Below are 26,555 nucleotides of genomic sequence, written 5' to 3' on the forward strand. Positions count from 1 at the left end.
ATCTTTCTTTTATGCTGTACAAAAGGAAAGCAGATGGATATGCAGGTTGTTTTGTGTGAAAACAAGTGAGTCTGTAAGTGAGGTAGTGTGTGGCTCCCAGAGTGACCCGCGCCCCTTCTCTGGGTGTAGGTGTCCATCAGTGGAGAGTGGTCACCCTGGCAGGCCAAGGTGCCTCAGATTGAAGTGGAGACGCACAAGGTGGCGGCCCCTGACGTCGTCGTGCCGACTCTGGACACTGTCCGCCACGAAGCCCTCTTGTACACCTGGCTGGCTGAGCACAAGCCACTGGTCCTGTGTGGCCCTCCGGGCTCTGGCAAAACCATGACGCTCTTTAGCGCCCTCCGGGCCTTGCCTGACATGGAGGTAAAGAGGCTGGGACGTGGGCAGCAAGCCTTCTGGTCCTCAAATGCGGGATGGGGCTTACGGGCCTTCGTTTGGTTCTTCCCATCCGAAGGTTGTGGGTCTTAACTTCTCGAGTGCGACCACCCCAGAGCTGCTGCTGAAGACGTTCGACCACTACTGTGAGTACAGACGCACACCGAACGGGGTCGTCCTGGCTCCTGTTCAACTTGGGAAGTGGCTGGTCCTATTCTGTGATGAGATCAACTTGCCGGACATGGATAAATACGGGACCCAGAGGGTCATATCCTTCATCAGACAGGTGTGTACATCCCCGAGTCCCTGCTGCCCTTGCTCGCGTTTGCTCCTGCCGAGCTAACACTCCCGCTTGCCCTCAGATGGTGGAGCACGGAGGCTTTTACCGAACCTCAGACCAAACGTGGGTGAAGCTGGAGAGAATCCAGTTTGTCGGGGCCTGTAATCCACCCACCGATCCTGGAAGAAAGCCCCTGTCTCACAGGTAACACCGCTCTGTAGACCTCCCTTACCTCACAACATCCTATTCCACGATTGCTTTAGATGTAGCACAATGAAAATGTGGTTTCAATTATAAAGAGGAAACAAAATACTGCTTATCATAGGGTGGCCCCTGGGCTCCTTTCGCTGTGCTGCGATCCCAGGAAAACAGACTTGAAAACAAAAGCTCCGACTCTCTGGGGGGTAATGGGGTAACTGCCGCAGACCTGTGGGGCCAAAGTGGGGCCGAAGCCGGAATCCCTTTCCCATCTTTGCTTGGCTCTTGCAAGTTTTTTGCATCTGTGTGTCCGGCCCGGGCATGAGAGGTTTGTGTGTGTCGCTGTGTGAACTGTGACATGAAGCCTGTGTGGGTCGATTAGGAAGGCTCTTGGGGCTGGGCGATTCAGGCGCACTGCCCCGTCACTGGAGTGGCTGAGCCGGCTGTCCTCACAGGTTCTTGCGGCATGTGCCTGTTGTGTATGTGGATTACCCGGGACCCGCCTCCCTGACACAGATCTACGGCACCTTCAACCGGGCCATGCTCAGGCTCATCCCGTCCCTGCGCACATACGCCGAGCCACTCACGGCCGCCATGGTGGAGTTCTATACCATGTCTCAGGTACTCGGGGCTTCTCTGCTCCTCTGGGAACTAAAGAACGCTGTTACAAGTTTGGGCTTTAGTGAGGGGCGCCTGGGTGGCATCTGCCTTTGCCTCGGGTCATGATCTTAGGGTCCTGGGATTGAGCCCCCACATCAGGCTCTCTGCACGGCAGGAAGCCTGCTTCCCCCTCTCCCACTCCCCTGCTTGTGTTCCCTCTCTCACTGTGTGTCTCTTTGTGTCAAATAAATAAAATCTTTAAAAAAAAAAAAAAATGGGCTTTAGTGAAAAAGAGATGGTTCTTGTGACTTGCCTGTTTCGGGGAAGACTTCCAAGAGCACTTCGAGTGCTGCCCGTCTGCCCATGGGGACAGTGTTGCACTCCTAGTGCTTTATGAACACCTCCTGTTCCGTGTTGCAAATGTTTCCTGGTGTTTAGTTTGCTTTTAATTTTTTAGAACTGCAACTTTCTCTGCAGAAATTTTAATGTCATTTTTTGTCTTTATTTCTGCTTTTCATATCATGCTTTCCCTGAACTTAGGGATTACATTTTTATTTATTTTTTTTTAGATTTTATTTATTTGACAGATAGAGATCACAAGTAGGCAGAGAGGCAGGCAGAGAGAGGGAGGGAAGCAGGCTCCCCACTGAGCAGAGAGCCTGATGCCGGGCTCGATCCTAGGACCCTGAGATCAGGACCCGAGCCAAAGGCAGAGGCTTAACCCACTGAGCCACCCAGGTGCCCCAAAGAATTACCTTTTTTAAAGAGTTTTTGGAAGAATTTTTTGTAGTTTCTTTCAAAGATAATTTCAATATCAAAGTGAGCGGCTCGCATCGAACTTTGTTCTGGCTAGTTGTCCAGTTGTTCCAACATTACTAATTCATCCTTCAATATTCCAGGGCTTAAGTGGTTCATTTGCTCTTTTATTCGTTTTTCACGTCTTAAGATATTTACACGTACCTCCACTTTTCTAAACTGCAGGAGAGATTCACTCAGGACACACAGCCCCACTATATCTACTCCCCCCGTGAGATGACGAGGTGGGTGCGAGGGATCTTCGAGGCCCTGAGACCTCTGGAGACTCTGCCCGTGGAAGGCCTCATCCGGATTTGGGCACACGAAGCCCTGCGTCTCTTCCAAGACAGGTAAAGCCGAGGATGCGGTTAGCTCCATGCTTCCCTGCTCCCTCTCTTAACCACCCTCCAAGGTAGGGTCTGTGCAAGGCTGGGCTGGCCAGATTTGAGCCAGGCTCTGCTGATGGTGGAAGGAAGCAGACAAAGTCGGCCTTGTGTCTGGGCACTGAGCACAGCCACCCCCCAGCATTGATGGGTCTCAGGGAGCGGGGACTGCCCTGGCTGCTTACTGAATGGCATGGGGCGAGGCACTTCCATTAACCTCTGCAGCCGTCAAGTGGGCACCGCCTAATCTGGTCAAAGCTAGAGGTCTCGAGAATTCGAATGCCTTCCAGGGGCACCTGGCTCTTGACCTTGGGGTCATGAGTTCAAGTCCCACATTGGATGTAGAGATTACTTAAAAACAAAACCAGAAACCCACGATTGAATGCCTTCTAACGACTACCTGGCATAGGGTTTCCATGACCACTAACTCCTCACCCTCCATCCTTTTATCAGAGGGTTTGCAGCTCTGTCCCTGGGACTTCAGTTTTCTCTTCCTGTCAGTTGCTTGCCTCAGGAGTTGCCTTGCAGCTTCTGAGTTTTTCTAGGGACGTCACCAGTACTTAGTGGATCACGGAAACTTGTGGTTTGAGTCGCAGGAAACGCCAGAGTGAAAAGTTGAATTTTTACCTCTTGAGGAATCTTGTCAATTATTTTTCTTTAGCCAGAACCAAATTCTTACATTCTTTATACTTGAGTAAGATCTTTATTTGACAACAAATTCTTAATTTTCCTAGTCCTGTCTTGTCATTTTTTTTCTCTTCCCAGAACCAAATTCTTACATTCTTTATACTTGAGTAAGATATTTGACAATAAATTCTTAATTTTCCTAGTCCTGTCTTGTCATTTTTTTTCTCTTCTTTTTCTTGTATTTTTAATTTTATATAATGTTAGTCTACATGGACTTACAGGCTCAGTTTAGGCTGGTGAGGAAAAGTTAAACTTGTGTTGCTTTGACTCCAAATTTCTAAGCAGTAGATCTTAATTGATTTTCTATTTAATGTGGCACCACGGTTTCCTGCCCAAATTATTTGGGGAAATGTTCTGCCTGTGAACTGGGTTACTCAGAACAGTATAGGAGGGCAAGCCTCCAATGGCAGGCCGGTCCCCTTACTCCAGGGGTGAGTGTGAGACAGCCGGTCCCTCTGACCACTCACCATCCCAGGTGTACATGCTTGGTAGCAGTTAGTGGTTCTTCCCTGGGAGAACCCAAGATGGATGGCTCCCTCCAGACTGAGAAGTACCTATCCATTTGGCAATTGCACCGCTAGACCGAGGAGTCCTGCCTCCGGGCGGCTTTTCTCATCTGTGCTTTCAAGGAGTCCCAGAATGTTGCTTTATTATAGATTTCTGGCTTTCAAATCAGGCTCCTTGGAGTCCTTGAGTTCCACACAGCTGCCTTGACCAAGAGCCCAGCGTCCCAGATGGGCGAAGTAAGGGGGAGCAAGGAACATGCTAGCTTTTTTTTTACGATTTTATTTATTTTTATTTGACAGACAGAGATCATAAGTAAGCAGAGAGGCAGGCAGAGAGAGAGTGGGGAAGCAGGCCCCCCGCCGAGCAGAGAGCCGGATGTGGGGCTTGATCCCAGGACCCTGGGATCATGACCCGAGCTGAAGGCAGAGGCTTTAACCCACTGAGCCACCCAGGCGCCCCTAGCTTTTTTTTTTTTTTTTTTTTTTTTTTTTTTAATTAAAAAACAAAACTCTCTAACACTCTTTTTTAATGAAAAATAGAAAAAATTTGAGCTATAATGCAATTTTACCAAATTTCCCAAAATACCAGAGACAGAATTTTGTTTTTATTAAAATGTAGCACTGTCAGTGGTGCTTGTAAATTCCGATTGGCTGCAGTAACCACAGGCCCTGCCTCCACTAGACCCGCCCCTGGTGGCCCACTAAGCGGATCACAGAGTCAGCTTCTCGGAAGGGGTCTGCCCCCATCCCCTCCACAAGGACAGGTCTGGTCTCACCTGCTTGCTCTGTGGCTAAGCCCTGTGTCTCCAGCGGTGTGCAGGTCAGTCCCCTGTTCCTGTTCTCTTATTGCCCCCGTGATATCGGGAACTTTATGTTAGGCAAGCTTAGAAGTTAGAGTCATATTGTCATTTTATCTTATTTTTTTAAGATTTTACTTATTTGAGGGGCGCCTGGGTGGCTCAGTGGGTTAAGCCGCTGCCTTCGGCTCAGGTCATGATCCCAGGTCCTGGGTTCGAGCCCCACATCGGGCTTTCTGCTCAGCAGGGAGCCTGCTTCCTCCTCTCTCTGCCTGCCTCTCTGCCTACTTGTGATTTCTCTCTGTCAAATAAATAAATAAAATCTTTCAAAAAAAAAAAAAAAGATTTTACTTATTTGAGAGAGAGGGAGGGAAACAGAGCATGAGTGGGGGCAGAGGCCGAGGGAAACACAGACTCCCTGCTGAGCAAGGAGCCTGAAGTGGGGCTCGATCCCAGGACTCTGGGATCATGACCTGAGCCAAAGGCAAAAACGCTCAACCGATCAGCCACCCAGGCGCCCCTCCTGTTGCTGTTTTAAAAAATCAGTGTGATTAGACATTATTAAAGGAGGTTTTCTGACTTTTATTTTTGCTTTTGTTTTTTAAATAATCTCTACACCTGGGGCACCTGGGTGGCTCAGTGGGTTAAGCCTCTGCCTTCGGCTCAGGTCATGATCTCAGGGTCCTGGGATCAAGCCCCGCATCGGGCTCTCTGCTCTACAGGGAGCCTGCTTCCTCCTCTCTCTCTGCCTGCCTCTCTGCCTACTTGTGATCTCTGTCTGTCAAATAAATAAATAAAATCTAAATGAATAAATAAATAATCTCTACACCCAACATGGGGCTTGCACTCATGACCCCAAGATCAAGAGTGTCATGCTCTGCCAACTAAGCGGGCCTGGTGCCCCAAAGGAATTTTTTTAGATGTAGTGATTCCATAGCTTTGAGGGGTTTTACATTTAATGTCAGAATTTTTTTATTGTTTAAGCTGTCTGGAATTCAGATTCTTAGGTTTTTCCGTTTGTGGAAAATGAAGATTTCCGTAAAGCCTAATTCTGGCTCTTTGCAGTCGCCCTCGGCAAACCTGGTGTTTTCTCAGCACGGCCTCTGTTTGGACTGAAAGGCATTCCCTCTGCTTCCAACAGGCTCGTGGAAGACGAGGAGAGGCGCTGGACAGATGAGAACATTGACATGGTTGCTCTGAAGCACTTCCCCAACATAGACAAAGAGAAGGCGATGAGCCGGCCCATCCTGTACAGCAACTGGTTGTCAAAGGTAACAGATCTGTCACTTCAGAAATACTTCTGTCTTCTTAGAGTCATCTTCTAACCAAAACCACCTTTTTCCTGAAGAACCCGTAAGTGAGCACTGGGTGTAGGCTCGGTGCACTACGTATTTGCTGATAGCGTGGGGCCGATGATCCAGGAGTGTGGCTGGGGCCAGCTGGCCTGCTGTGTGTGTCCTCTTCCCGTGAGGCAACCACTACGAGAGTGGCGCCACTCCAGCCAGCAGGGGTCACGGTTTCCACGTGTTTGCAGCAAAAGGGGGCTTTCCCTTTGCTTTCTCTTTCCTCACACTATAAAAATGAGCTAATTGTGAATAAGTTGGGTGAAAATATTTCATATACTTTGTACTAAACAAAGTTGACGTTCCCAGAATAGCTATGAGCTGTCCTTTTTCCAGAGGAGTAGGATGTTCTAGTAAGTTGTAGTTTCAGTACACATTTCACTCAGTAGGAAGGACAGACAGATGCAGGGATGAGCCAGAGCTTCCTGTAGGGAGCTCCCAGTCCAACATGGTAGAAATAGCTCTGTCTGGGGAGAGATCTCGGTAGAGCGGACCCTGGCACTGGGTCTTAAAGAGGGCCACACAGAAGCGAGAGATAGCAAGATAGGTTTGTTTGGTGTTGCTAGAATTTTCTGTTTATTTCTGGACTCTAGATCCTAACCCTGCTCATTTATAGGCACCATCTTCTCCCAGTGGTTCATCCGTCACCATTTCTATGGTGTCTTTTAAAGAGCAAATGTTGTTAAAGCTCCGTCATTTAACCCATAACCCATCTATAATTGTGTGCGTATGTGCGTGCGTGCGTGCGTGTGTAGCTCCAGGTCTGTTTTGTTTCTTCCTGAGGAGTGTCCATTGTCCCGACACAGACCCAGCACTGTTGGCTGGATAATCCCTCGCTTGACAGCATCTCTCCCGCCGCGGGCCCCCCGTGTGCAGGGGTCTGTTTCAGAGGCTCAGGCCTGCTCTGCTGCTCAGTTGTTGCTTCCTGTGCTCAGGAAGGCGGTGAAGTCCGGTGGCAGAGGCCTTCACACTTGTTCATCTTTAGGGACCTCTTGACCATTCCTCTTCCAAATGAAATTTAGAACTAGCTTGTCAGTTTGTGCTAAAACCACCAGTGCTGCCCACCCTTGGGATTGAGGCCGGGACTACATTGACTTTCTCTGTCAGTTTGGATGGAACTGACGTTCTTACTGTAGTGTGCTTTTCCCTGCGTGGTCGTGGTCTCGGTCTTCATTTATTTAGGTCCTTCTGTGAGGTCTTTTTTAGCGAAGGTCCATTTTCTCTACAAAAATTCTCCATTAGATCCAGTCCTAGTTAACTTACACTTTTGTTGTTATGCTATAAATGATACCTTTTTTGCATTTTTTTAAAGATTTTATTTATTTTTTTATTATTATTATTTTTAAAGATTTTATTTATTTATTTATTTGACAGAGAGAGAGAGATCACAAGCAGGCAGGGAGGCAGGCAGAGAGAGGAGGAAGCAGGCTCTCCGCAGAGCAGAGAGCCCGATGCGGGGCTGGATCCCAGGACACTGGGATCATGACCTGAGCCGAAGGCAGAGGCTTTAGCCCACTGAGCCACCCAGGCGCCCCAAAGATTTTATTTTTAAACAATGTGTACACACAATGTGGGGCTTGAACCCAAAACCCTAAGGTCAAGAGTCTCGTGCTGTACCAACCGAGCCAGCCAGGCGCCCCTAAGTATATGGAAATACAATTGGCTAATAATGAAGATGATTTCTTAGTAATTTGGGTCTTACCTATTCTCCTACAGGATTACATCCCAGTCGACCAGGAAGAATTGAGAGACTACGTCAAAGCTCGTCTGAAAGTCTTCTATGAAGAAGAACTTGATGTCCCTCTGGTCCTGTTTAATGAAGTGTTAGACCACGTGCTCAGGATCGACCGGTGGGCTTTCTGTTGTGACAGGTCACCCCTGGCCTTGCTGCTGTTAACATAGTGTTGGGAGATCCTGCCAGGCCTCCCGACTGACCTTCCCCCCCTTCGCCTCCACCCTCCTCTTGTCCCCCTTTCCCCTGCCCTTCTCAGCCCAGCTTCTCTGTCACATACTTGCCTGCTGCTCAGCACTTAACTCGGCTCCTGCTAGCGGTCTGTGCCAACCGTGACTGAAAGCGCCGCTAGAATCGGGTCTGTCTGCCTCCTGCCATCTGAGTATCTGAGGACAGGACCATGTCCTGTGGGTCTTTGCACCCCCCAGTCCTGGCAGATAGCAATTGCTTAACAACTGTTCAACATACAGATTTAAGTTGAAACACATTAAAACTGTTGTAGATTAACTCCTGAGAAAGTTTAGGACCTAAGCGTTGAAAGGGGACCAGATCATAAAAGCCTCAAATTTTATCTTTTTCTGATAATGTTTCAGAATATTCCGCCAGCCTCAGGGCCACTTGCTTCTAATTGGTGTCAGCGGAGCGGGAAAAACCACCCTGTCCCGTTTCGTGGCCTGGATGAATGGTTTGAGCGTGTACCAGATTAAGGTAGGTCTGCGACACTTGTGAGCCCCAACAACGGATTCCTGATGCACGCACAAGGCTCCTCGAACGAAAATAGACCTAACCTGGCGACTGCGTCTGCAGGTGCATAGGAAGTACACGGGGGAAGACTTCGATGAGGATCTTCGGACCGTGTTGAGGCGTTCTGGCTGTAAGAATGAAAAGATCGCATTCATCATGGATGAGTCCAATGTGTTAGATTCCGGGTTCCTGGAGCGCATGAACACGCTGCTGGCCAACGGGGAGGTGAGCGCCCCTTGCGTGGTGCTGCCTGCGCGCCGTTCCGGGACACCAGGACCGGTCAGTAGTCGTGCTCTCTGGTTTGCCAGGTTCCCGGCCTCTTTGAAGGGGACGAGTATGCCACCCTGATGACCCAGTGCAAAGAGGGGGCCCAGAAGGAGGGCTTGATGCTGGACTCGCACGAGGAGCTGTACAAGTGGTTCACCAGCCAGGTTATCCGCAACCTCCACGTTGTCTTCACCATGAACCCATCCTCAGAGGGGCTCAAGGACCGCGCGGCCACCTCCCCGGCACTTTTCAACAGGTACGCCGGTGTCTGCCTGGCTCTGGGTCACGGGCAGCCCCGCTCTGGGGAGCTGTGGGAGACGTGGCCGTCTCTTTCAGGTGTGTGTTGAACTGGTTTGGGGACTGGTCCACGGAAGCCCTGTATCAAGTGGGCAAAGAATTCACAAGCAAAATGGACCTGGAGAAGCCGAATTACATCGTGCCCGATTACATGCCAGTCGTGTACGACAAACTGCCACAGCCGCCGTCACACCGCGAAGCTATCGTGAACAGTTGCGTATTTGTTCACCAGACTCTGCACCAGGTGAGCTCCATGTCCAGACAGAGAGGAGCGCGGAGGCTCCCCGGTAGTAGACACAACACCATGGCCTGTTGGTGCCTCTCTCAGGAACACTTCCTCCTCCTCATTACCAGGCTGCACTCCCGGGGGTCACTGACCTTCGCTGCCCTCTGGCCGCGGCCTCTGTGAAGCGTTCTTCTCTGCTTTGCTTGTCTCACTGCCTGTGTGTGTGTGTGTGTGTCCTAGCTGTCCATTCCCAACCAGGGGTCAGCATGCTCTCCCTGGAAAAGGCCAGATAGTGAATGTCTTGGGCTTTGTGGACCAGGAGGGTTTTTAGGCTACTCAGCCCTGCCTCAGTACGCAGCCTCCACAGGCCCACGTGTGAGCAGGTGGGTAGGGCCGTGTCCTCCAGCGCTGTGTTTGCAGAAACAGGCAGCGGCGGGATTTGGCCCACTGGCTGAGGTTTGCTCACTCCTTATGGAAGGGTCCCATTCGCTCCTCCCCTGTAAGGCTTTGTAAAACCCACTCTAAGCCTGCGGGTGTCCTGAGGACCACTGCTCTGCTGCACCTACAGGCCACCCCCACTGCCTCTGGGATGTGGCCTGGCCCTGGCTTCCCTTGCTGGTCTCATGTTCTGTTGCCCTGCACTAGCCTGAGGGGCCAGAGCAGCTGGTCACACATAGCTGTGCCCTCTTGCCCTCTTCCTGCTGCCATCTCTTACTTTGGTGTCCATGGAAAATCGGCAGAAATCAGAGGGGGCAGAGCGCACAGTACTCCAGTCATAGAACCTGTTCATATGTATTACACGTCTGGGTCACCAAGGTCACCTCTGGGTTGTAGAGACGTTTGAGGAGAGAACTTAGGGGTCCGAGGGGCTCCCTGGGATCTCCCAGGAGGCTGAGCTGAGACCCCAGCTCAAGCGTGACTCCTGAGGGCCGAGTCCGTGCCGCCACGTCACCTGGCAGAGCAGTTAGCTTTCTGAGGTGAAATCACCGAGAACGTCCTGAAGAGCAGTAAGATCGAACTGTTTTCTAAAAGGCTAACGCTCGGCTGGCAAAGCGCGGGGGCAGAACGATGGCCATCACACCTCGCCACTACCTGGACTTCATCAACCACTACGCCAACCTGTTCCACGAGAAGCGGAGTGAGCTGGAGGAGCAGCAGATGCACTTGAACGTCGGGCTCAGGAAAATCAAAGAGACGGTTGACCAGGTACATCCTAGGGGTTCGCCTCCCTTACGGGCAGGGGGCTGGCATGAGGCCCCTTTCCTGGTTATTTCTGCATCGTTCCGTTTTCCTCACGTGGCACCTGTCCCTCAGGTGGAGGAGCTGCGGCGCGACTTGAGGATAAAGAGCCAAGAGCTGGAGGTCAAGAACGCGGCCGCCAACGACAAGCTGAAGAAGATGGTGAAGGACCAGCAGGAGGCGGAGAAGAAGAAGGTGAGTGTTTGCCTCAGGAGCCCCAGCTGGCCGGGCCCGTGCCGGCCGTCTCCGGGAGCCTAGCAAGTCCGGTCTGAGTGGGCTTCGGGGTCTGACGGGTTGGGGTTGGGGGTGTCTGGGCGGGGCAGGGAGTGTTCAGGAGTCACTCAGCAAAGTAGCCAGGACCCATAGCCAAGCCTTCCTTGCTATCTAGGTGATGAGCCAGGAAATCCAGGAGCAGCTGCATAAGCAGCAGGAAGTGATTGCAGACAAACAAATGAGCGTCAAGGAGGACCTAGACAAGGTGGAGCCTGCTGTCATCGAGGCCCAGAATGGTGCGTCTGTGCGGACGGGTCTGGCTCCGTCCGTGGTGCTGTGGAGTATGGGGACTGAGCCTGGTTGGTATCTCATGGCTTCCCGAAACGCTGGAGACTGCCTTCATCTCGGGAAGCAACGGTTTTTCGTTTGGGTGGTTGGTTTGTTGGTTGGTTGGTTTTTAAGATTTTATTTACTTATTTGATAGAGATCACAAGTAGGCAGAGAGGCAGGCAGAGAGAGCAGAGCTCTGCTGAGCAGAGAACCCGATGTGGGATTTGATCCCAGGACCCTGAGATCATGACCTGAATGGAAAGCAGAGGCTTAACCCACTGAGCCACCCAGGCGCCCCAGAAAGCGAAGCTCTTGTAACACTGCTTCCACCAGAGTGGAGCCCTTCTCATGAGAGATCGTTGACAAAATAAGGTTTATGTGAATACGTGGGTTTTTTTTAAAAAATCTGGTGATAATTACGTGAATATGCTTTTACGAATCCCTGACTTGAACGTCAACAGAAATGCCGTGAAGCTCGCAGTGTCGCCATCTCATGGTTGTCCGAGCGCGCTCCGGCTGGGCCAGCGACTGCCTACCTAGGTGCCCTAGCGGCCGCTCTCCGACCTGCCTCCAGCTGGGCCTACCTGCGGACGCTGTGCCCGCCCCTGCGGCCGCCCCTGCCCCATGCTCCCTCCTGGCCCCACAGTGTTTGCTCCAAAGGCAAGGGCTTCCTCTTACACCTCAGGAGGAATTGACAGTGTCCAAACTATAGATTTTCCTTGAGAGTTAGATTAAATGAGAACTTAATATGGTTCTCACTGCCAAGTAACCACTGAAAAAGTGTTTTCATCAAAGTTCAGGCTGGACGACTGTTTCAGCTTGTGGACGGCACCGACTGTCCTTTTAGAACTGTATTCACCCAGCCAGGCCGGCGGTTTCTAAATTCTGGCAGATTGAAAACATCTTTGCTTAAGTTGTGGAAGACACACACGTGATGAAAATGTCTTTCTGGAGGTGGAGCTAGTGGGGCTGGGAGACCTCTCTGAAGGTAGTGGCCTGCTATTTACGGACCGATCGCTGTGGGTTTGCTAGTACAGTGAGAACCTCATATTTCAAAGGTCGGTCCCTCCTACCATTCTAGTTTAAGTTTAAAGACGGAAAGTCTTGGCTTGCTCAGACCTTCTGGGTGGGAGCCACGACTCTGCTGCTCAGCGGCCCCTCACCGCCCTCCCTCTGTCGCCCTCCTGCCCTGCCTCTCCTGCTGCCACTGTGCTCAGCCGTGAAGTCGATCAAGAAGCAGCACCTGGTGGAGGTGCGGTCCATGGCCAACCCCCCTGCGGCTGTGAAGCTGGCACTCGAGTCCATCTGCCTGCTGCTGGGGGAGAGCACCACGGACTGGAAGCAGATCCGGTCCATCATCATGAGGGAGAACTTCATCCCCACCATCGTCAACTTCTCTGCAGAGGAGATCAGGTGAGTGCTGCCTGGGAACGAAGGACAGTGCCCAGACGCTGGGAGGGAGGTTTCCCTGCTGTGACGTCCTGTCGCTGTGGCCAGGGGTATATTCCAGAAGGCAGCGTCTGTTATGTTAGCACACATGCCTCCCAGGCCAGTTCCCTCAGAGTGGTTGTCCGGTTTCTCCCTCCCATTCCTGGCACTAGCTCTCCAGTTCCTTGACCCATGAGCCGAACGCCCGTCAGCACAAGTAGTTGTGAGCACCTTGCCCCAGAGCCCTTGGCGGACACTGACTCCCGTCGCGGGGGGCAGGGCAGGGGCTCAGAGGCCTTCCCCGCGGCGGGGCCACTGTCACGCGGAACACGGGGGCAGCCGATGGGAGCCGGCCTTTACACTGTGGTTTCCTAGAAACTCTACATTCAGGGGCGCCTGGGTGGCTCAGTGGGTTAAGCCGCTGCCTTCGGCTCAGGTCATGATCCCAGGTCCTGGGTTCGAGCCCCACATTGGGCTTTCTGCTCAGCAGGGAGCCTGCTTCCTCCTCTCTCTCTCTGCCTGCCTCTCTGCCTACTTGTGATTTCTCTCTGTCAAATAAATAAATAAAATCTTTAAAAAAAAAAGAAAAAGAAAAAGAAACTCTACATTCAGCCGACACCTGCTTGGAACTCTGTGTCCTCTCTTGCAGTGACGCCATCAGGGAGAAGATGAAGAAAAACTACATGTCCAACCCCAGCTACAACTACGAGATCGTGAACCGGGCGTCCCTGGCCTGCGGACCTATGGTGAAGTGGGCGATCGCACAGGTAGGCGGCGCGGCCCGGAGCTTCTAGTGGGAAGAGCCGCCCCCCACCCCAGGCCGGTGGCTCCTGAGAAAGAAGCACCATGTGTCTCCTCAGCTTAACTACGCGGACATGCTGAAGCGGGTGGAGCCCCTGCGCAACGAGCTGCAGAAGCTGGAGGACGACGCCAAGGACAACCAGCAGAAGGCCAACGAGGTGGAGCAGATGATCCGGGACCTGGAGGCCAGCATCGCCCGCTACAAGGAGGAGTACGCCGTCCTCATCTCGGAGGCCCAGGCCATCAAAGCAGACCTGGCCGCCGTGGAAGCGAAAGTGAGACCCTCCGCAGGCTGCGCCGTCTTCCCACCCGCTCCCCTTCGCTCTGGCCTCAGGGCGGAACAGCCGTGCGCCTGCCCGCCCTCGTCTCCCCAGCTCTCGTGTCTGAGACGTCCTACCGGCTTCCCCGAGGGGTCACTGAGAGACATTAATCATGCCAGGAGGTGATCTGAAGCTAGGGTGCCCCCTCCCCACGCCAGCCCCAACCTGTGCGTTCTCCCACCTCCGTTTCAGTGGGGTCACCCGGTGCTGGGTGTCTGTCCAGGTCTCACGTCCACTGCTGTGTGCTTTGCAGTACCCGTCCTCCCCCTGAGGTCCCAGGATACTCTCCTCCCCCGCCAGCAGCGCTGCCTTCCTCCGGCCGGCCCTCCGCCAGCCCTCCGCCCCGGGCGCTCTTCCGGCCCAGGCCCCGCTCCCACCCATGCCTCAAGGTTGACCCCTGCTTCTCCGCACCCCCTTGCGCCCCCTGGTATTCTGAGACCTGTGTTGTCCTCCGCCGTGGGGGAGCTGGATCTCTCCTGAGACTGAACAGCTGGAGTGTGTTTCCGCCTCCGGCCTACCCAGAGCCCTGCGGGGGGACAGGTTTTCCCTTCTCAGCATAAATCCTGCTCACCTTCCCGGTAGGTAAACCGGAGCACCGCCCTTCTGAAGAGTCTGTCTGCCGAACGCGAACGGTGGGAAAAAACAAGTGAGACTTTCAAAAACCAGATGTCCACCATCGCCGGGGACTGCCTCTTGTCGGCCGCCTTCATCGCCTACGCGGGTTACTTTGACCAGCAGATGCGCCAGAACCTCTTCACCACCTGGTCGCACCACTTGCAGCAGGCCAACATCCAGGTACCGGCCGGGGGCAGCGCTGTGTGCAGCACGGGAGCCGCCCCGCTGTCCGTTCGGCCGCTCCCGCGCTGGCTCGCAAACCAGGCACCTGTAGTTTTGGGAAGGAGGAGTGACTGCCGTCCCCTTTCAGTTCCGCACAGACATCGCCCGGACGGAGTACCTCTCCAACGCCGACGAGCGCCTTCGCTGGCAGGCCAGCTCCCTACCCGCGGACGACCTTTGCACAGAGAACGCCATCATGCTGAAGCGCTTCAACAGGTACGAGCCGGCGCAGCGCAACGCGAGAGTCCTTGTGTGCAGCGCGCCTGGTGCTGTTTTCTGAGAACGTCCCTGAGGATCTGAGTAGGAGGAACTTGGCAGTGGGCGAGCGGCGCCGGCAGGTGTCGAGCCCATCTCTGCCGGCGGGGTGCGCGCGGGCCTCGTCCTCGCTTCCTGCCCGTCTGAACCGTCCTGCCATGAGCCTCTCTCATGTGAGCGTCGGGGGTAGATTGGCAGGGCTGTGTGTTGGGCGACAGTAGAACAGACCCTCTCAGCGTATCGTAACAACTGCAGATACTTAGCGAAGAAGAGGGGGATCTGCTGTACCTGGTTCGTGGCCTAAGAAGCTCAAGTAAGAAGTTCCCTCGACCGCAGGCAGGGCGGCTCAGTGCTGGCTCCGGGGGTCCCCAGCACCCCCACCCCCATACAGGGCCCCTGGCCCGCTCTGTGGCAGCTCCCTACCCAGACACCCTGGGTGTTTCTGGCTTTGTCTCAGTATCTTGAAATCCTGGAGCCCTTGAAGTGTGTCACTGTCCCACGGACACAAAGGATGAAGACTCACAGCCCCTCAGGCCCCACCTGCGGCTCCACGTCTTGCCCCACGGTACTGGTGGGAGTGTCGATCCGTCCGTTCGGTCTGCGCTGGGCGGGTTCCTCTGAGAGTGCACAGGCACTCCTCTGTGCTGCTCCGGCATTAGCCTGGCCCCCATGACAAATGACAAACCTAAGGACGGTGTGTGACTGACAGCAGACGGAGCGCACCTCAGGGGCCCCTCGTAGGGAGCCAGTTAGCAGCTCACTGTGCATCTCCATGGTGGGCGGCTGGGGTCGTTGCAGACCCGGCCACACATGCGCTGTGTCTTCAGAGGGCTGCTCCGGCAGGCGGCGAGCGAGGAGGACACGTGCCCCGTGAGAGGGCAGGTGTGCTTCCCACGGACACACATACCCACGCGCACATGTGTGTCTGTAAACGCCTGGAGCTTCTCTGAGTAGAAAACCAGAAACCCGTGACCAAAAATAGGGGAAGGGGGTGTCTTCCCACCGTATGCCCTTTCATAGCTTCTGAATTTTGTGCAAACACATGTATGTGTAGTACATTTTTTAAAAAGTTTTAATTGGCCACGTGACCCTGGACCCATCACTCTTAGTGCCCCGTCTTCCTCATTCATAAAAGAGATGTGCTGATGGTACCTTCTCCCAGGTTCCTTGTGAGGACTAAGCTGTGTCTGCCATTCGTCAGGGTCCCTGGGGGGGTTAAAGCCACCCTGCCCTGCTCCAGGGAGTCCATGACTTTGTTAGGTCCCTACAGAAGCACTTCAGAAATATGGCTTTAGCGGCAAGCCTTTGTGATGCTTGTCTTCGTGGGACTCTGTGGAGACCACGCTGGAGCAGTGGGGACAGCCTTCCCGTAGTCTTTGTCGAGGCTCCCTGAACCTGCTCTAATATCACCTCTCCCTCAGGTACCCGCTGATCATCGACCCCTCTGGCCAGGCCACAGAGTTCATCATGAATGAGTACAAGGACCGCAAGATCACGCGCACCAGCTTCCTAGACGACGCCTTCCGGAAGAACCTGGAGAGCGCGCTGAGGTTTGGGAACCCCCTTCTGGTGCAGGTGTGTGCAGCAAACACTTGACGGGGTACAAAACTGGAGTCTGTGCCCTGACAGTGACGGCACTTATTTGATGTCAGAGGATAAAGGTTTGCGATTGTTCTGTGAAAAGTTGGGCCAACAGAACAGTGTTTAGTCTCAATCATCACAGTCTACTGGAACTTTCTGCACTGATGGTAATGTTCTCTGATCTGTGCTGCCCACTGTGGTGGACGTGTGTGTGGCTGGGGTGACTGAGGAGCTGAATGTTTTAATGACATGGCCACCGATGGCTCATGGCCACCGTACCAGACGGGGAAGGTCTCCGTGGCTCGGTGGCTCCTGAGGTGTGTTTGGAACAGGAGCTCAGAGTCAATGCCACGTTATTGGGGTGAAAATAAATACCGTGGAGCCCTGACCATTTGTGTGCACGTCTATAGGATGTGGAGAGCTACGATCCGGTGTTGAATCCAGTACTGAACCGGGAAGTGCGGCGAACAGGGGGCAGAGTGCTGATCACCCTCGGCGACCAGGACATAGACTTGTCACCATCGTTTGTCATTTTCCTGTCCACCCGAGATCCAACTGTAAGGAACAAGGCACCTCAGACACACAGCAGTGACAGCACTTGGTGTCACGGCTCAGGTGACAAAGCAGACGGTTCTGTTACTCATTTTGGCAGGTGGAATTCCCACCAGACTTGTGTTCCCGGGTCACATTCGTCAACTTCACGGTCACCCGTAGCAGTCTACAGAGCCAGTGTCTGAATGAAGTCCTGAAAGCAGAAAGGCCAGACGTGGACGAAAAGCGCTCCGACCTCCTTAAACTTCAAGGTGTGTTTCTGGGTCTGGAGCTTCGGGAGTCTTGAGCAGGTTGGGGTAAACTTGGAAGGGACTAGAACACGTCGGGTTTATTCAGACCCTCGGGAGAGTGTTCCTTCTGGAGGAGCAGGGGTGCCGGCAAACTCGGGGTGTTCCGACCGTTTCAGGGGAATTCCAGCTCCGGCTGCGGCAGCTGGAGAAGTCCTTGCTGCAGGCCCTGAACGAGGTGAAGGGGCGCATCCTGGACGACGACACCATCATAACGACCCTGGAGAACCTCAAGAGGGAGGCCGCCGAGGTGACGAGGAAGGTGGAAGAGACGGATATCGTCATGCAGGAGGTGGAGACGGTGTCCCAGCAGTACCTGCCTCTGTCCACCGCCTGCAGCAGCATCTACTTCACCATGGAGTCCCTGAAGCAGGTGACCGTGGGGGCCGCCCACCGCGGGGCAGCACGCCGCGTGCCACACGCTCCCGCCTAATGGCCATCACCTCCCCCTTCCAGATCCACTTCCTGTACCAGTACTCCCTCCAGTTCTTCCTGGACATTTATCACAACGTTCTATACGAGAACCCCAACCTCAAGGGCATCACTGACCACACGCAGCGCCTCTCCATCATAACGAAGGATCTCTTCCAGGTAGAGCACCCGGTGCTTGGCTCTGTCGGGATGGGATGGTGGGAGGTCATGGCTCAGGGACCGCAGCGTGGGCTGCTCTCATCCCCAGGTGGCGTTTAACCGGGTGGCCAGGGGCATGCTGCACCAGGACCACATCACCTTCGCCATGCTGCTGGCCAGGATCAAGCTGAAGGGTGCCATCGGGTAAGGTCGGCCGCCCCGCTTTGGGGGTCGCCTGTGAGCATGGGACGAGGCCTTAAAGGGAATAAATTCCTTCCTGTGACCGCTCCTTCAGGGGTGGCAGAAGTGAACCAGAGATCCCTGCTAACCTGTTGCCCCCTCCAGGGAGCCCACCTACGATGCCGAATTCCAGCACTTCTTGAGAGGGAAGGAGATCGTCCTGAGTGCTGGCTCGACGCCCAAGATCCAGGGCCTGACCGTGGAGCAGGCTGAGGCGGTCGTGAGGTTGAGCTGTCTCCCTGCATTCAAAGACCTCATTGCAAAGGTTCAAGCCGACGAGGTAAGTGTTCTGGCTTCCGGGCCTCTTCCAGGAAACTGGCCGTGAGGGATTGCATGTGTCGCGCTCACGTGGGCCGTCTGATACGTTCGTCTCGACTTCTCTGCCCATAAAACGAGCTCTGCTCCACGGCAACACTCTCTCTCTCTGGTCTCCACAGCAATTTGGCATCTGGTTGGACAGCAGCTCCCCGGAGCAGACGGTCCCGTACCTCTGGAGTGAGGAAGCCCCGTCCAGTAAGCCCATGTCAGGCTTCCTGTGTTTTCATTCTGTACCCAAATGTAAAATTGGGCTTTGCTGCTTAAGTGAAGGGACACTTCCCAAAAAAAAGAAAGTCACCAGTTCCTGAAATAAGTTATCTCAGCGTTAAAACTTGAGGTCCTAAGTCCTGCTCCACTCACGCTTGAAGACAGGGAGAGACCTAGATAGGCAGGCCCTCGCCCAGCGTCAAGGGCTTGTTCTGGAGTAGTCGCCCGAGGCCCTGTGCTGGCTGGCTGCGGCAGGGAGGGGATGAGCTCCAGCAGGGGTGGGGCTGGTGGTCGCTGGCAGCGTCCCTAGACCGTGCCAGTGCTTATAGGTTCTCAGCAACACATGGGTGTCCGTGGAGTCCTTTAAACCGGTAACTGCCACAGTAGCCACAGAGGGGCCCACGCAGCAGACACTGTCACGTGTATGTCCTGAGGGTTCAGGAGCAGAGGGGACCAGGAGCGGCAGCACAGTGTCTCAGGTCACTCGAGCTGAGTCTTGTACACTGAGTGTCACCAGGCCGGGGCTTGCTGTGGGACTGGTCCAGCGGGGGCGGCTCAGAGTCTGTGCCGCACCCGCCCCCCAGCCCTATACTTGTCTCTCGCAGCACCCATCGGGCAGGCCATCCACCGCCTGCTCTTGATTCAGGCCTTCCGCCCCGACCGCCTGCTGGCCATGGCCCACATGTTTGTGTCCACAAACCTGGGGGAGTCCTTCATGTCCATCATGGAGCAGCCGCTCGACCTGACCCACATCGTGGACACAGAGGTACGGCTCTGGCTCCCTGCAGGCCCAGGTGCGCCTCACCTCCTCCTGCAGCCGGTCACCATCGCCTCGTCAGGCCACACGCCTGCTCCAGGCTAACCCCCAACCTGGGCCGTCCCACGGCGCCCCCCCCACACCGGGCCGGGGAGCCTTCGCAAGGCCTGCCTGTGGGGCTCTCCCCGCAACAGATCCACCATCTGATGTGAAGCCCTCTGCCTTAGTTCTGATCTCTTCACCTCTAGGTCAAGCCCAATACTCCCGTCCTGATGTGCTCTGTGCCTGGGTACGACGCCAGTGGGCATGTCGAAGACCTTGCGGCCGAACAGAACACACAGATCACTTCGATTGCGATCGGTAAGGGCGCCCGATGAGTGTTCTGGGCTGAAGCCTCTCGGAATTCGTAGTGGGCCCTGTGGCCCAGGCCTGCCTTGCTGACACTGAGTTTTCTGGCATCAGGCTCCGCGGAAGGCTTCAACCAAGCAGACAAAGCGATCAATACGGCCGTGAAGTCGGGCAGGTAGGCTGGCTTTGTTTCAGAAAGCCTCAGTCCCCGAGAATTGCGCCCGGAAGTCTGAACTGTGGCTGCGGCTGTCCCGGCAGGTGGGTGATGCTGAAGAACGTGCACCTGGCCCCCGGCTGGCTGATGCAGCTGGAGAAGAAGCTGCACTCCCTGCAGCCGCACGCCTGCTTCCGGCTCTTCCTCACCATGGAGATCAACCCCAAGGTGCGTGCCGGCGCGCGTGGGGGTGCCGAGTGCGTGCGGCCGCTTTCTGTCCCAGCGCCACGTGCGTGCGTGCGTTGTTGAGCCGAAGCGCACGGCAAATGGGACGGTGACGGGTGCCGTGTCCCTCTCAGGTGCCCGTGAATCTGCTGCGAGCGGGCCGCATCTTCGTGTTTGAGCCGCCCCCGGGGGTGAAGGCCAACATGCTGCGGACCTTCAGCAGCATCCCCGTCTCGCGGATCTGCAAGGTACACGTGGCTTTCCCGCGGCGTGCTGTGTCTGCCGTAGTCCGGGACGCCCGTCCCGTCACCAGACTCGGGAGCAGGTCTCCGAGCTTCCCAGTAGCGCCGTCGTGGCCGACTGCGCTGCGAATGTCCTGAGCTATATAGTCCGGAGTCCCTTCCTGAGGATAGGCTGAAAGATACACGTGCTCGGCGTTGGGTCCCGAGGCGGTAGCGGGCAGGCTCCCGGGTGAGCAGACACCCCCCGTGGAGCCCCCGGCCGAGCACAGATAGTATCCGGGGTACGTGTCTGGCAGGCCTGTGCTCCCAAGCCTGGTCCCTTGAGGCTCATGAGCAGGGAGAGAGGGCTCCTTAAGTGCAGTTTTATTTCGTGCCAGAATCCAGTTTTGCTGGCAGTTTCAGAAGACCTGTTAGCGTTTTTTGTGGCTGAATAATTGATCTACACGGTGTTACCGGAATGTGTCCTTATTAATAGTACAGTCGGCATAACTGCAGGCAGTATTAACGTGCCTCATCGGAGGTCCTAATGCTTGAGGCTCGAGGTGGAAAGCTTTTTTGTTTGTTTGTTTTTAAGATTTTATTTAGAGCATATGCACGCGAGCAAGGGCTGGGGGGACAGAGGGAGAGGGAGAAGCAGGCTCCCCACTGAGCAGGGAGCCCGACGGGGCTCGATTCCAGGACCCTGAGATCATGACCTGAGCCGAAGGCAGGTACTTAACTGACTGAGCCACCCAGGCGCCCCTGGAAGGCTCTTTCTGAAACTTTGAGAGAAGAGCCACACTATTGTCTTAGCTAGAAAGGGTGCTGCTTTGTGGGGACGCCGTCATTGCTAACCTTCCTCATCCAGTCTCCCAACGAGCGCGCTCGCCTGTACTTCTTGCTGGCCTGGTTCCATGCGATCATCCAAGAACGCTTGCGCTATGCACCCCTGGGGTGGTCGAAGAAGTATGAATTTGGGGAGTCTGACCTGCGTTCGGCCTGCGACACGGTGGACACGTGGCTGGACGACACAGCAAAGGCAAGTGCAGGCTGCCTGGCCGCAGATGGGAGGGGGCGCTCAGAACTGCTTGTGGGTGTGGCAGACAGTGAGGAGTCCCGTCTGTCGTAGGGGTGAGGAAGAAACCTGCCCCCCAAGACAGCCAGGCTGTGCTGGTGCCCCTCCGACCTGCCCCAACCCCAGCCTTCCTCACACAGGGGAGGCAGAACATCTCGCCAGATAAGATCCCCTGGTCCGCACTGAAGACCCTGATGGCCCAGTCCATCTATGGGGGACGAGTGGACAACGAGTTCGATCAGCGTCTGCTCAACACTTTCCTGGAGCGTCTGTTCACCACAAAAAGCTTCGACAGTGAATTTAAGCTGGCCTGCAAGGTCGACGGGCACAAAGACATTCAGATGCCAGATGGCATCAGGTACGAGCCTCCCTCCCGTGACCTTGACCTTGGCCACACCAGCCACTTGACCGCGTTCGGCAGAAGGGCATTTCCAAATGTGCTGGTTTTCCAGGCGAGAGGAGTTTGTCCAGTGGGTGGAGCTGCTCCCCGACACGCAGACGCCCTCCTGGCTGGGCCTTCCCAACAACGCCGAGAGAGTCCTGCTCACCACCCAGGGTGGGTACCCCGCGCGCTTGGTCCCCCACTGGCCCTTCTGCTCCTGCCTGCTCCTGCCTCCACCCTGAGGAGAGGGGGCAAAAGTAGCCAGTTCCGGGTGGCGTCTCTTCCCGGTCTAGGCTCAGGTCCTTGAGGTCTGGAAGTTACGTGTTGGTTTCAGCAGACCTCATTTCTTTTTCCTTAAAGAATTGAAAGGTGCCTGGTATTACGTGAGGGTTTTTTGTTCTTTTTTTTGTTTGTTCTTAAGATTTATTTATTTATTTGACAGAGAAATCACAAGTAGGCAGAGAGCGGGATGGGAGGGAGCAGACTCCCTCTGCCAAGCAGAGAGCCTGATGTGGGGCTCGATCCCAGGACCCTGAGCTCATGAGCCAAAAGCAGACGCTTAACCCACTGAGCCACCCAGGCATCCCTTACATGAGGTTTTATTTTTTTTATTTTTTAAAGATTTTATTCATTTATTTGACAGAGAGAGCACAAGTAGGTAGAGAGGCAGGCAGAGAGAGAAGGGGAAGCAGGCTCCCCACCGAGCAGAGAGCCTGATGCGGGGCTCTATCCCAGGCTCCTGAGATCATGACCTGAGCCGACGGCAGAGGCCCAACCCACTGAGCCACCCAGGCGCCCCTACATGAGGTTTTAAAATCCGTTTTTATTAGAGTAGTTCTTAGAATTTTTCCTTCCCTGTCTTTTTTTTTTTTTTAAGACTATTCAAGAAATATTTAACGCAGTGGTTTTCAGAGTGTGGTCCCCAGCCCAGCTCAGCAGCCCCCTCACAACTTGTATAAACGCAGATTCTCAGGGCCTGCTTCAGGCGTCCTGAGTCTGAAGCCCAGGCACACACACACACACACACACACACACCTGCCACATCTGCTCCAGCAGGCACTCCCAGTGGCAGCTGTGTCCGCGAGCTTGTTCCCACTGATCTGACCCAGACTTGTCTTTATGGGAACCAGGCCCGGAAAAGACTTTGAGATTCACCCAAACTCACGCAGCTGCATGATAGTTCTCGTCACGCAGCCCTTCTGCTCTGTCCAAGAACCCCTTGTTACCGTGCTTCCTGAGGACCACCTTGACCCCGTGCCAATCCACTCCCCACTCTGTGAGGTGGCCGTGGTCCCCTAGGCCACCAAGACAAGCTGGGCTGCTGGCCATTGTGAATTTGAGGCCTAGGTGCAGGGCAGGCTCTGGTGGGTCCAGGGCTGGGTGGGAAGTACACCCTTGTCCAAAACCCTATACTGAGGTCATACAGTGTTTTAACACTGGTGGCACCTGCTTCAGCCCCATAACACGGGAATGGTGTGTAGGACTTTTCCCTCCCCCTGTCTTAACACCAGCTGGATGCCTGGATAGGGCCGCTCAGTATTAACGAGCCCCCAGACATCACATCGCATCCCCCCTCAAAGCATCCCTGAAGGCCTGGGCTGATGGCTGTCCCCCTCAGGAGGTCCTGACATTTGAGCCGGACGGGCCTGTCCTTTCTGCTCCAGCCTCCAATGTGGTTCAGGGACTGGACTTCCAGTTCTCCCGGACCAGGTGAGGGACAGGATGATGCGAGGCAGGGGTTGGTGTTTGAGGCAGAGCAGTGGGCGCGGGGGCGCCGGCAGCCCAGAACCACGGTGCGGCGGCCTCCCCTGCTGGAGCCTCGCCTGCTCCAGAGCCCAGCCCTCTAGGAGCGCCCAGGCATGCGAATCCGGAGTCTCTGAGCAGCCCAGTCTTGTCTTGCACTCAGGCTGCTGGCTCAGTCCAGCTGACTCGATCTGGTCATCGTCTTCCTCTGTATGTGCCACTTTATTCTCTGGCCTGGTGTCCCCACCTGAAACCGTGCAGGGATGCATGACGTGGCCCGTACGCCCACGTCCTTTCTCCTCTGCTCCCTGCCCTCCCCCCCGCCCCGTGCCTCCGCCGGGTCCAGGCGTGGACATGATCAGCAAGATGCTGAAGATGCAGATGCTGGAGGACGAGGACGACCTGGCCTACGCCGAGACCGAGAAGAAGGCAAGGACCGACTCCACGTCCGACGGGCGCCCAGCCTGGATGCGGACCCTGCACACCACCGCCTCCAACTGGCTGCATCTCATCCCGCAGACGCTGAGCCACCTCAAGCGGACGGTGGAGAACATCAAGGTGGCCAGGCGTGGGCGGGGCCGCCTCGGGGGTCCACGTTGCGGGCGGGCTCGGGCTCCTCTCGGAGCCTGTGGGCGGCTGCGCCCGGACGCAGGCGTGAGGGCTGATCTCTAGCCGGGGCTCCGTGTGCACAAACGTGGTGAGGGGTCCCGGAGGAAGCGGCGGAGGAACCGTCCCTCCTCTTCGGGGCGCACGACCAGGATCCCACCCACTTGGTGCAAAATCCATCTGAAGTCTCGTCCGGGCCGAGCTCGGGGGGAGCCTCGGGCCGGCGCTGTGAGGCCCTGCGGGAGGGCGGGCTCTTCCCAGACTCTCCCCTTCACCCAGGCCTTCTCTCTTTGGCAATCTTAGGATCCCCTGTTCAGGTTCTTTGAGAGGGAAGTAAAGATGGGCGCCAAGCTGCTGCAGGACGTCCGCCAGGACCTCGCGGATGTCGTCCAAGTGTGCGAAGGGAAGAAGAAACAGACCAACTACCTGCGCACCCTCACCAACGAGCTGGTGAAAGGTGTGCGGCGCATCCTTCTGTGCCCATGTCCCTGGGGGCTGGGCTCACGAGGGCCTGAGGTTTTTTTCTTACTTGCTGGCCCCCTGAACACTTATTAAATCTACAGTTTTTAGGGGGGTGGCCAGCACATTGACAAGTGGGGAGCTTGAGTCTAAAGGTACAGGGAGCCCCCAGGGGTCTCCCATCCACCCCAAGAGCCTGAACTGGGGGGTGAAGCCCAGCGCCTTGTGTGAGGGGAGTTAGCCGCCAAGGCAGTCTTTGGGGGGTGATTGTGGCCCCCCCCAGACAACCCCCCTCAGGCTGGACAAGCAGATGCAGGGGTGTGGGCAGGGGAGGGAGGCGGGCGGAGCAGAGAAGCTGCTGACTGCTCGCAGAGTGACCCCTGTGTGCCTTGGGGACTGTCCGAATGACGCTGCCGGCGGTCCCCTTGCGTACAGGGATCCTGCCTCGGAGCTGGTCGCACTACACCGTGCCCGCGGGCATGACCGTCATCCAGTGGGTGTCCGACTTCAGCGAGAGGATCAAGCAGCTACAGAACATCTCCCAGGCGGCTGCGTCCGGGGGCGCTAAGGAGCTGAAGGTGGTGAAGGCTGCCCCGCTGGGGGTGGGGAGATGCGGGAGCTGTCCTGGGCGGGCGGGGGGGGGAGCACTCGGGAGCCCAGGGGGCAGGCACAGACCCTAGCATGACCCGAGGGAAGGCGTGGCGCTCGATGCTCACTGGGGGGCTCTTGCTTCCTACAGAACATCCATGTGTGTCTGGGCGGCCTGTTTGTGCCCGAGGCGTACATCACCGCCACCAGGCAGTACGTGGCCCAGGCCAACAGCTGGTCCCTGGAGGAGCTCTGCCTGGAAGTCAATGTCACCACCTCCCAGAGTGCCACCCTGGATGCCTGCAGCTTTGGGGTCACAGGTGAGTTGGGGTCCTCAGCCACTCTGGGCTTCTTCCTGTGGCAGCCCGTCCCTGCACCCGGGCCTCCTCACAGGTGGTCCTAGTGGCTGGTGGCCTTCTAGGGCTGCTCCCAGTCCGACGTGTCTGAGGGGCAGTCGGGAGCAGGCCAGAGCCGTGCACTGCGTCACCGAGAGTCATACGGCCGTTACCACTGGTGACGGGGCCTGACTGCCTCCCACAGGTCTGAAGCTTCAGGGGGCCACATGCAGCAACAGCAAACTGTCGCTGTCGCGCGCCATCTCCACGGCCCTCCCTCTGACGCAGCTGCGCTGGGTCAAGCAGACCAATGCCGAGAGAAAGGCCAACGTGGTGAGTGGCCCCTTCCAGCCATCCGGGGTCAGCAGGTGCCCCGTGTCCCCACCCCCTCCCCGCATGCAGCCAGTCACCGGGGCTGCCGTGGCCTGCCCCAGCCAGCACTCAGCCCGTCCTCTCCTCCAGGTGACCTTGCCCGTCTACCTGAACTTCACCCGGGCAGACCTCATCTTCACGGTTGACTTCGAGATCGCCACCAAGGAGGACCCACGCAGCTTCTACGAGCGCGGCGTGGCCGTCCTCTGCACGGAGTGAAGCTCGGCTCCCTCGCCCCCTTTCTGTAGTCGTAACTATTTATGTCTCTTCATCGTTCAACTGCTGGGAGGAAGTGGACATGTCGGAGGAAAGTCCTTGGTGCGCCGTCGCCATCGCAGGAAGCGGAGCGCGGGCCGCCGGCAGGACTCCATTAGGTGCCTGGGGCGGCGCTGTAGCTTGGCTTGTTCGGGGAATAAAACACTAAGCACGACCCGGCCTCCCGCCTCTTCTGTCCCCGTCTCCTCGCGGCGCCAAAGCTCGGCCTAGGGGCCCTTCCCCGACAGAAACGAACCCTGGGGCCTGGCCTGGCAACGTGGGCACCCATGTGGGAAGGGCCTGGACCCTGTCGCCTACCCTCATGGTACAGCCTGGCAACAGGCTGTGAGGGCACAGATGTCCTCACCCGGCCGGTCCCCCATCCTGCATCCCCCAGGGGGGGGCCTACCTTCCCCCACATCCTGGGGTGGCCACCGGGCCTTAGCACAGACCCCTGCGGCGAAAACCTGTTCTGCTGCTGCTGCCCCGTGACCCACACTCGCCCACCAGCCAAGTGACGATCCGGGGCTGAGGGGGTGCCTAAGCCCCTGCCTCCCACCCCCACTGCTTCTCTGGAGCTGCCAGGCTCTGGCTGTCCCCAGGCCCTGGGGACAGAGACCGCTGCCT

At 55.9% G+C, this 26,555-nt stretch overlaps 1 protein-coding gene across 1 annotated transcript in view; it reads left to right on the plus strand.

Moving 5' to 3' along the window:
* Positions 1-26,103, plus strand: part of DYNC1H1 (dynein cytoplasmic 1 heavy chain 1) — a 68,748-nt gene extending 42,645 nt beyond the window's left edge. Inside the window, exons 38-78 of the mRNA XM_047735322.1 lie at positions 130-363; positions 455-661; positions 738-859; positions 1,309-1,474; positions 2,435-2,598; positions 5,763-5,892; positions 7,681-7,814; positions 8,290-8,404; positions 8,504-8,665; positions 8,749-8,963; positions 9,044-9,248; positions 10,263-10,436; positions 10,545-10,664; positions 10,858-10,978; positions 12,230-12,425; positions 13,090-13,207; positions 13,301-13,516; positions 14,144-14,356; positions 14,487-14,614; positions 16,075-16,228; positions 16,645-16,791; positions 16,887-17,037; positions 17,193-17,446; positions 17,530-17,664; positions 17,753-17,847; positions 17,989-18,163; positions 18,321-18,396; positions 19,014-19,174; positions 19,414-19,525; positions 19,628-19,688; positions 19,772-19,895; positions 20,027-20,140; positions 20,982-21,152; positions 21,329-21,546; positions 21,641-21,744; positions 23,660-23,871; positions 24,223-24,376; positions 24,814-24,956; positions 25,118-25,286; positions 25,507-25,634; positions 25,764-26,103. Of these exons, the coding sequence (XP_047591278.1) occupies positions 130-363; positions 455-661; positions 738-859; positions 1,309-1,474; positions 2,435-2,598; positions 5,763-5,892; positions 7,681-7,814; positions 8,290-8,404; positions 8,504-8,665; positions 8,749-8,963; positions 9,044-9,248; positions 10,263-10,436; positions 10,545-10,664; positions 10,858-10,978; positions 12,230-12,425; positions 13,090-13,207; positions 13,301-13,516; positions 14,144-14,356; positions 14,487-14,614; positions 16,075-16,228; positions 16,645-16,791; positions 16,887-17,037; positions 17,193-17,446; positions 17,530-17,664; positions 17,753-17,847; positions 17,989-18,163; positions 18,321-18,396; positions 19,014-19,174; positions 19,414-19,525; positions 19,628-19,688; positions 19,772-19,895; positions 20,027-20,140; positions 20,982-21,152; positions 21,329-21,546; positions 21,641-21,744; positions 23,660-23,871; positions 24,223-24,376; positions 24,814-24,956; positions 25,118-25,286; positions 25,507-25,634; positions 25,764-25,892 (6,327 nt within the window). The 3' untranslated portion in view covers positions 25,893-26,103. The remainder of the gene's footprint in view (positions 1-129; positions 364-454; positions 662-737; positions 860-1,308; positions 1,475-2,434; positions 2,599-5,762; positions 5,893-7,680; positions 7,815-8,289; positions 8,405-8,503; positions 8,666-8,748; positions 8,964-9,043; positions 9,249-10,262; positions 10,437-10,544; positions 10,665-10,857; positions 10,979-12,229; positions 12,426-13,089; positions 13,208-13,300; positions 13,517-14,143; positions 14,357-14,486; positions 14,615-16,074; positions 16,229-16,644; positions 16,792-16,886; positions 17,038-17,192; positions 17,447-17,529; positions 17,665-17,752; positions 17,848-17,988; positions 18,164-18,320; positions 18,397-19,013; positions 19,175-19,413; positions 19,526-19,627; positions 19,689-19,771; positions 19,896-20,026; positions 20,141-20,981; positions 21,153-21,328; positions 21,547-21,640; positions 21,745-23,659; positions 23,872-24,222; positions 24,377-24,813; positions 24,957-25,117; positions 25,287-25,506; positions 25,635-25,763) is intronic.
* The last annotated feature ends 452 nt before the right edge of the window (positions 26,104-26,555 follow it).

The sequence above is a fragment of the Lutra lutra genome, chromosome 7 (genome assembly GCF_902655055.1).
Source record: "Lutra lutra chromosome 7, mLutLut1.2, whole genome shotgun sequence".
NCBI classification, from domain to species: Eukaryota; Metazoa; Chordata; class Mammalia; order Carnivora; family Mustelidae; genus Lutra; species Lutra lutra.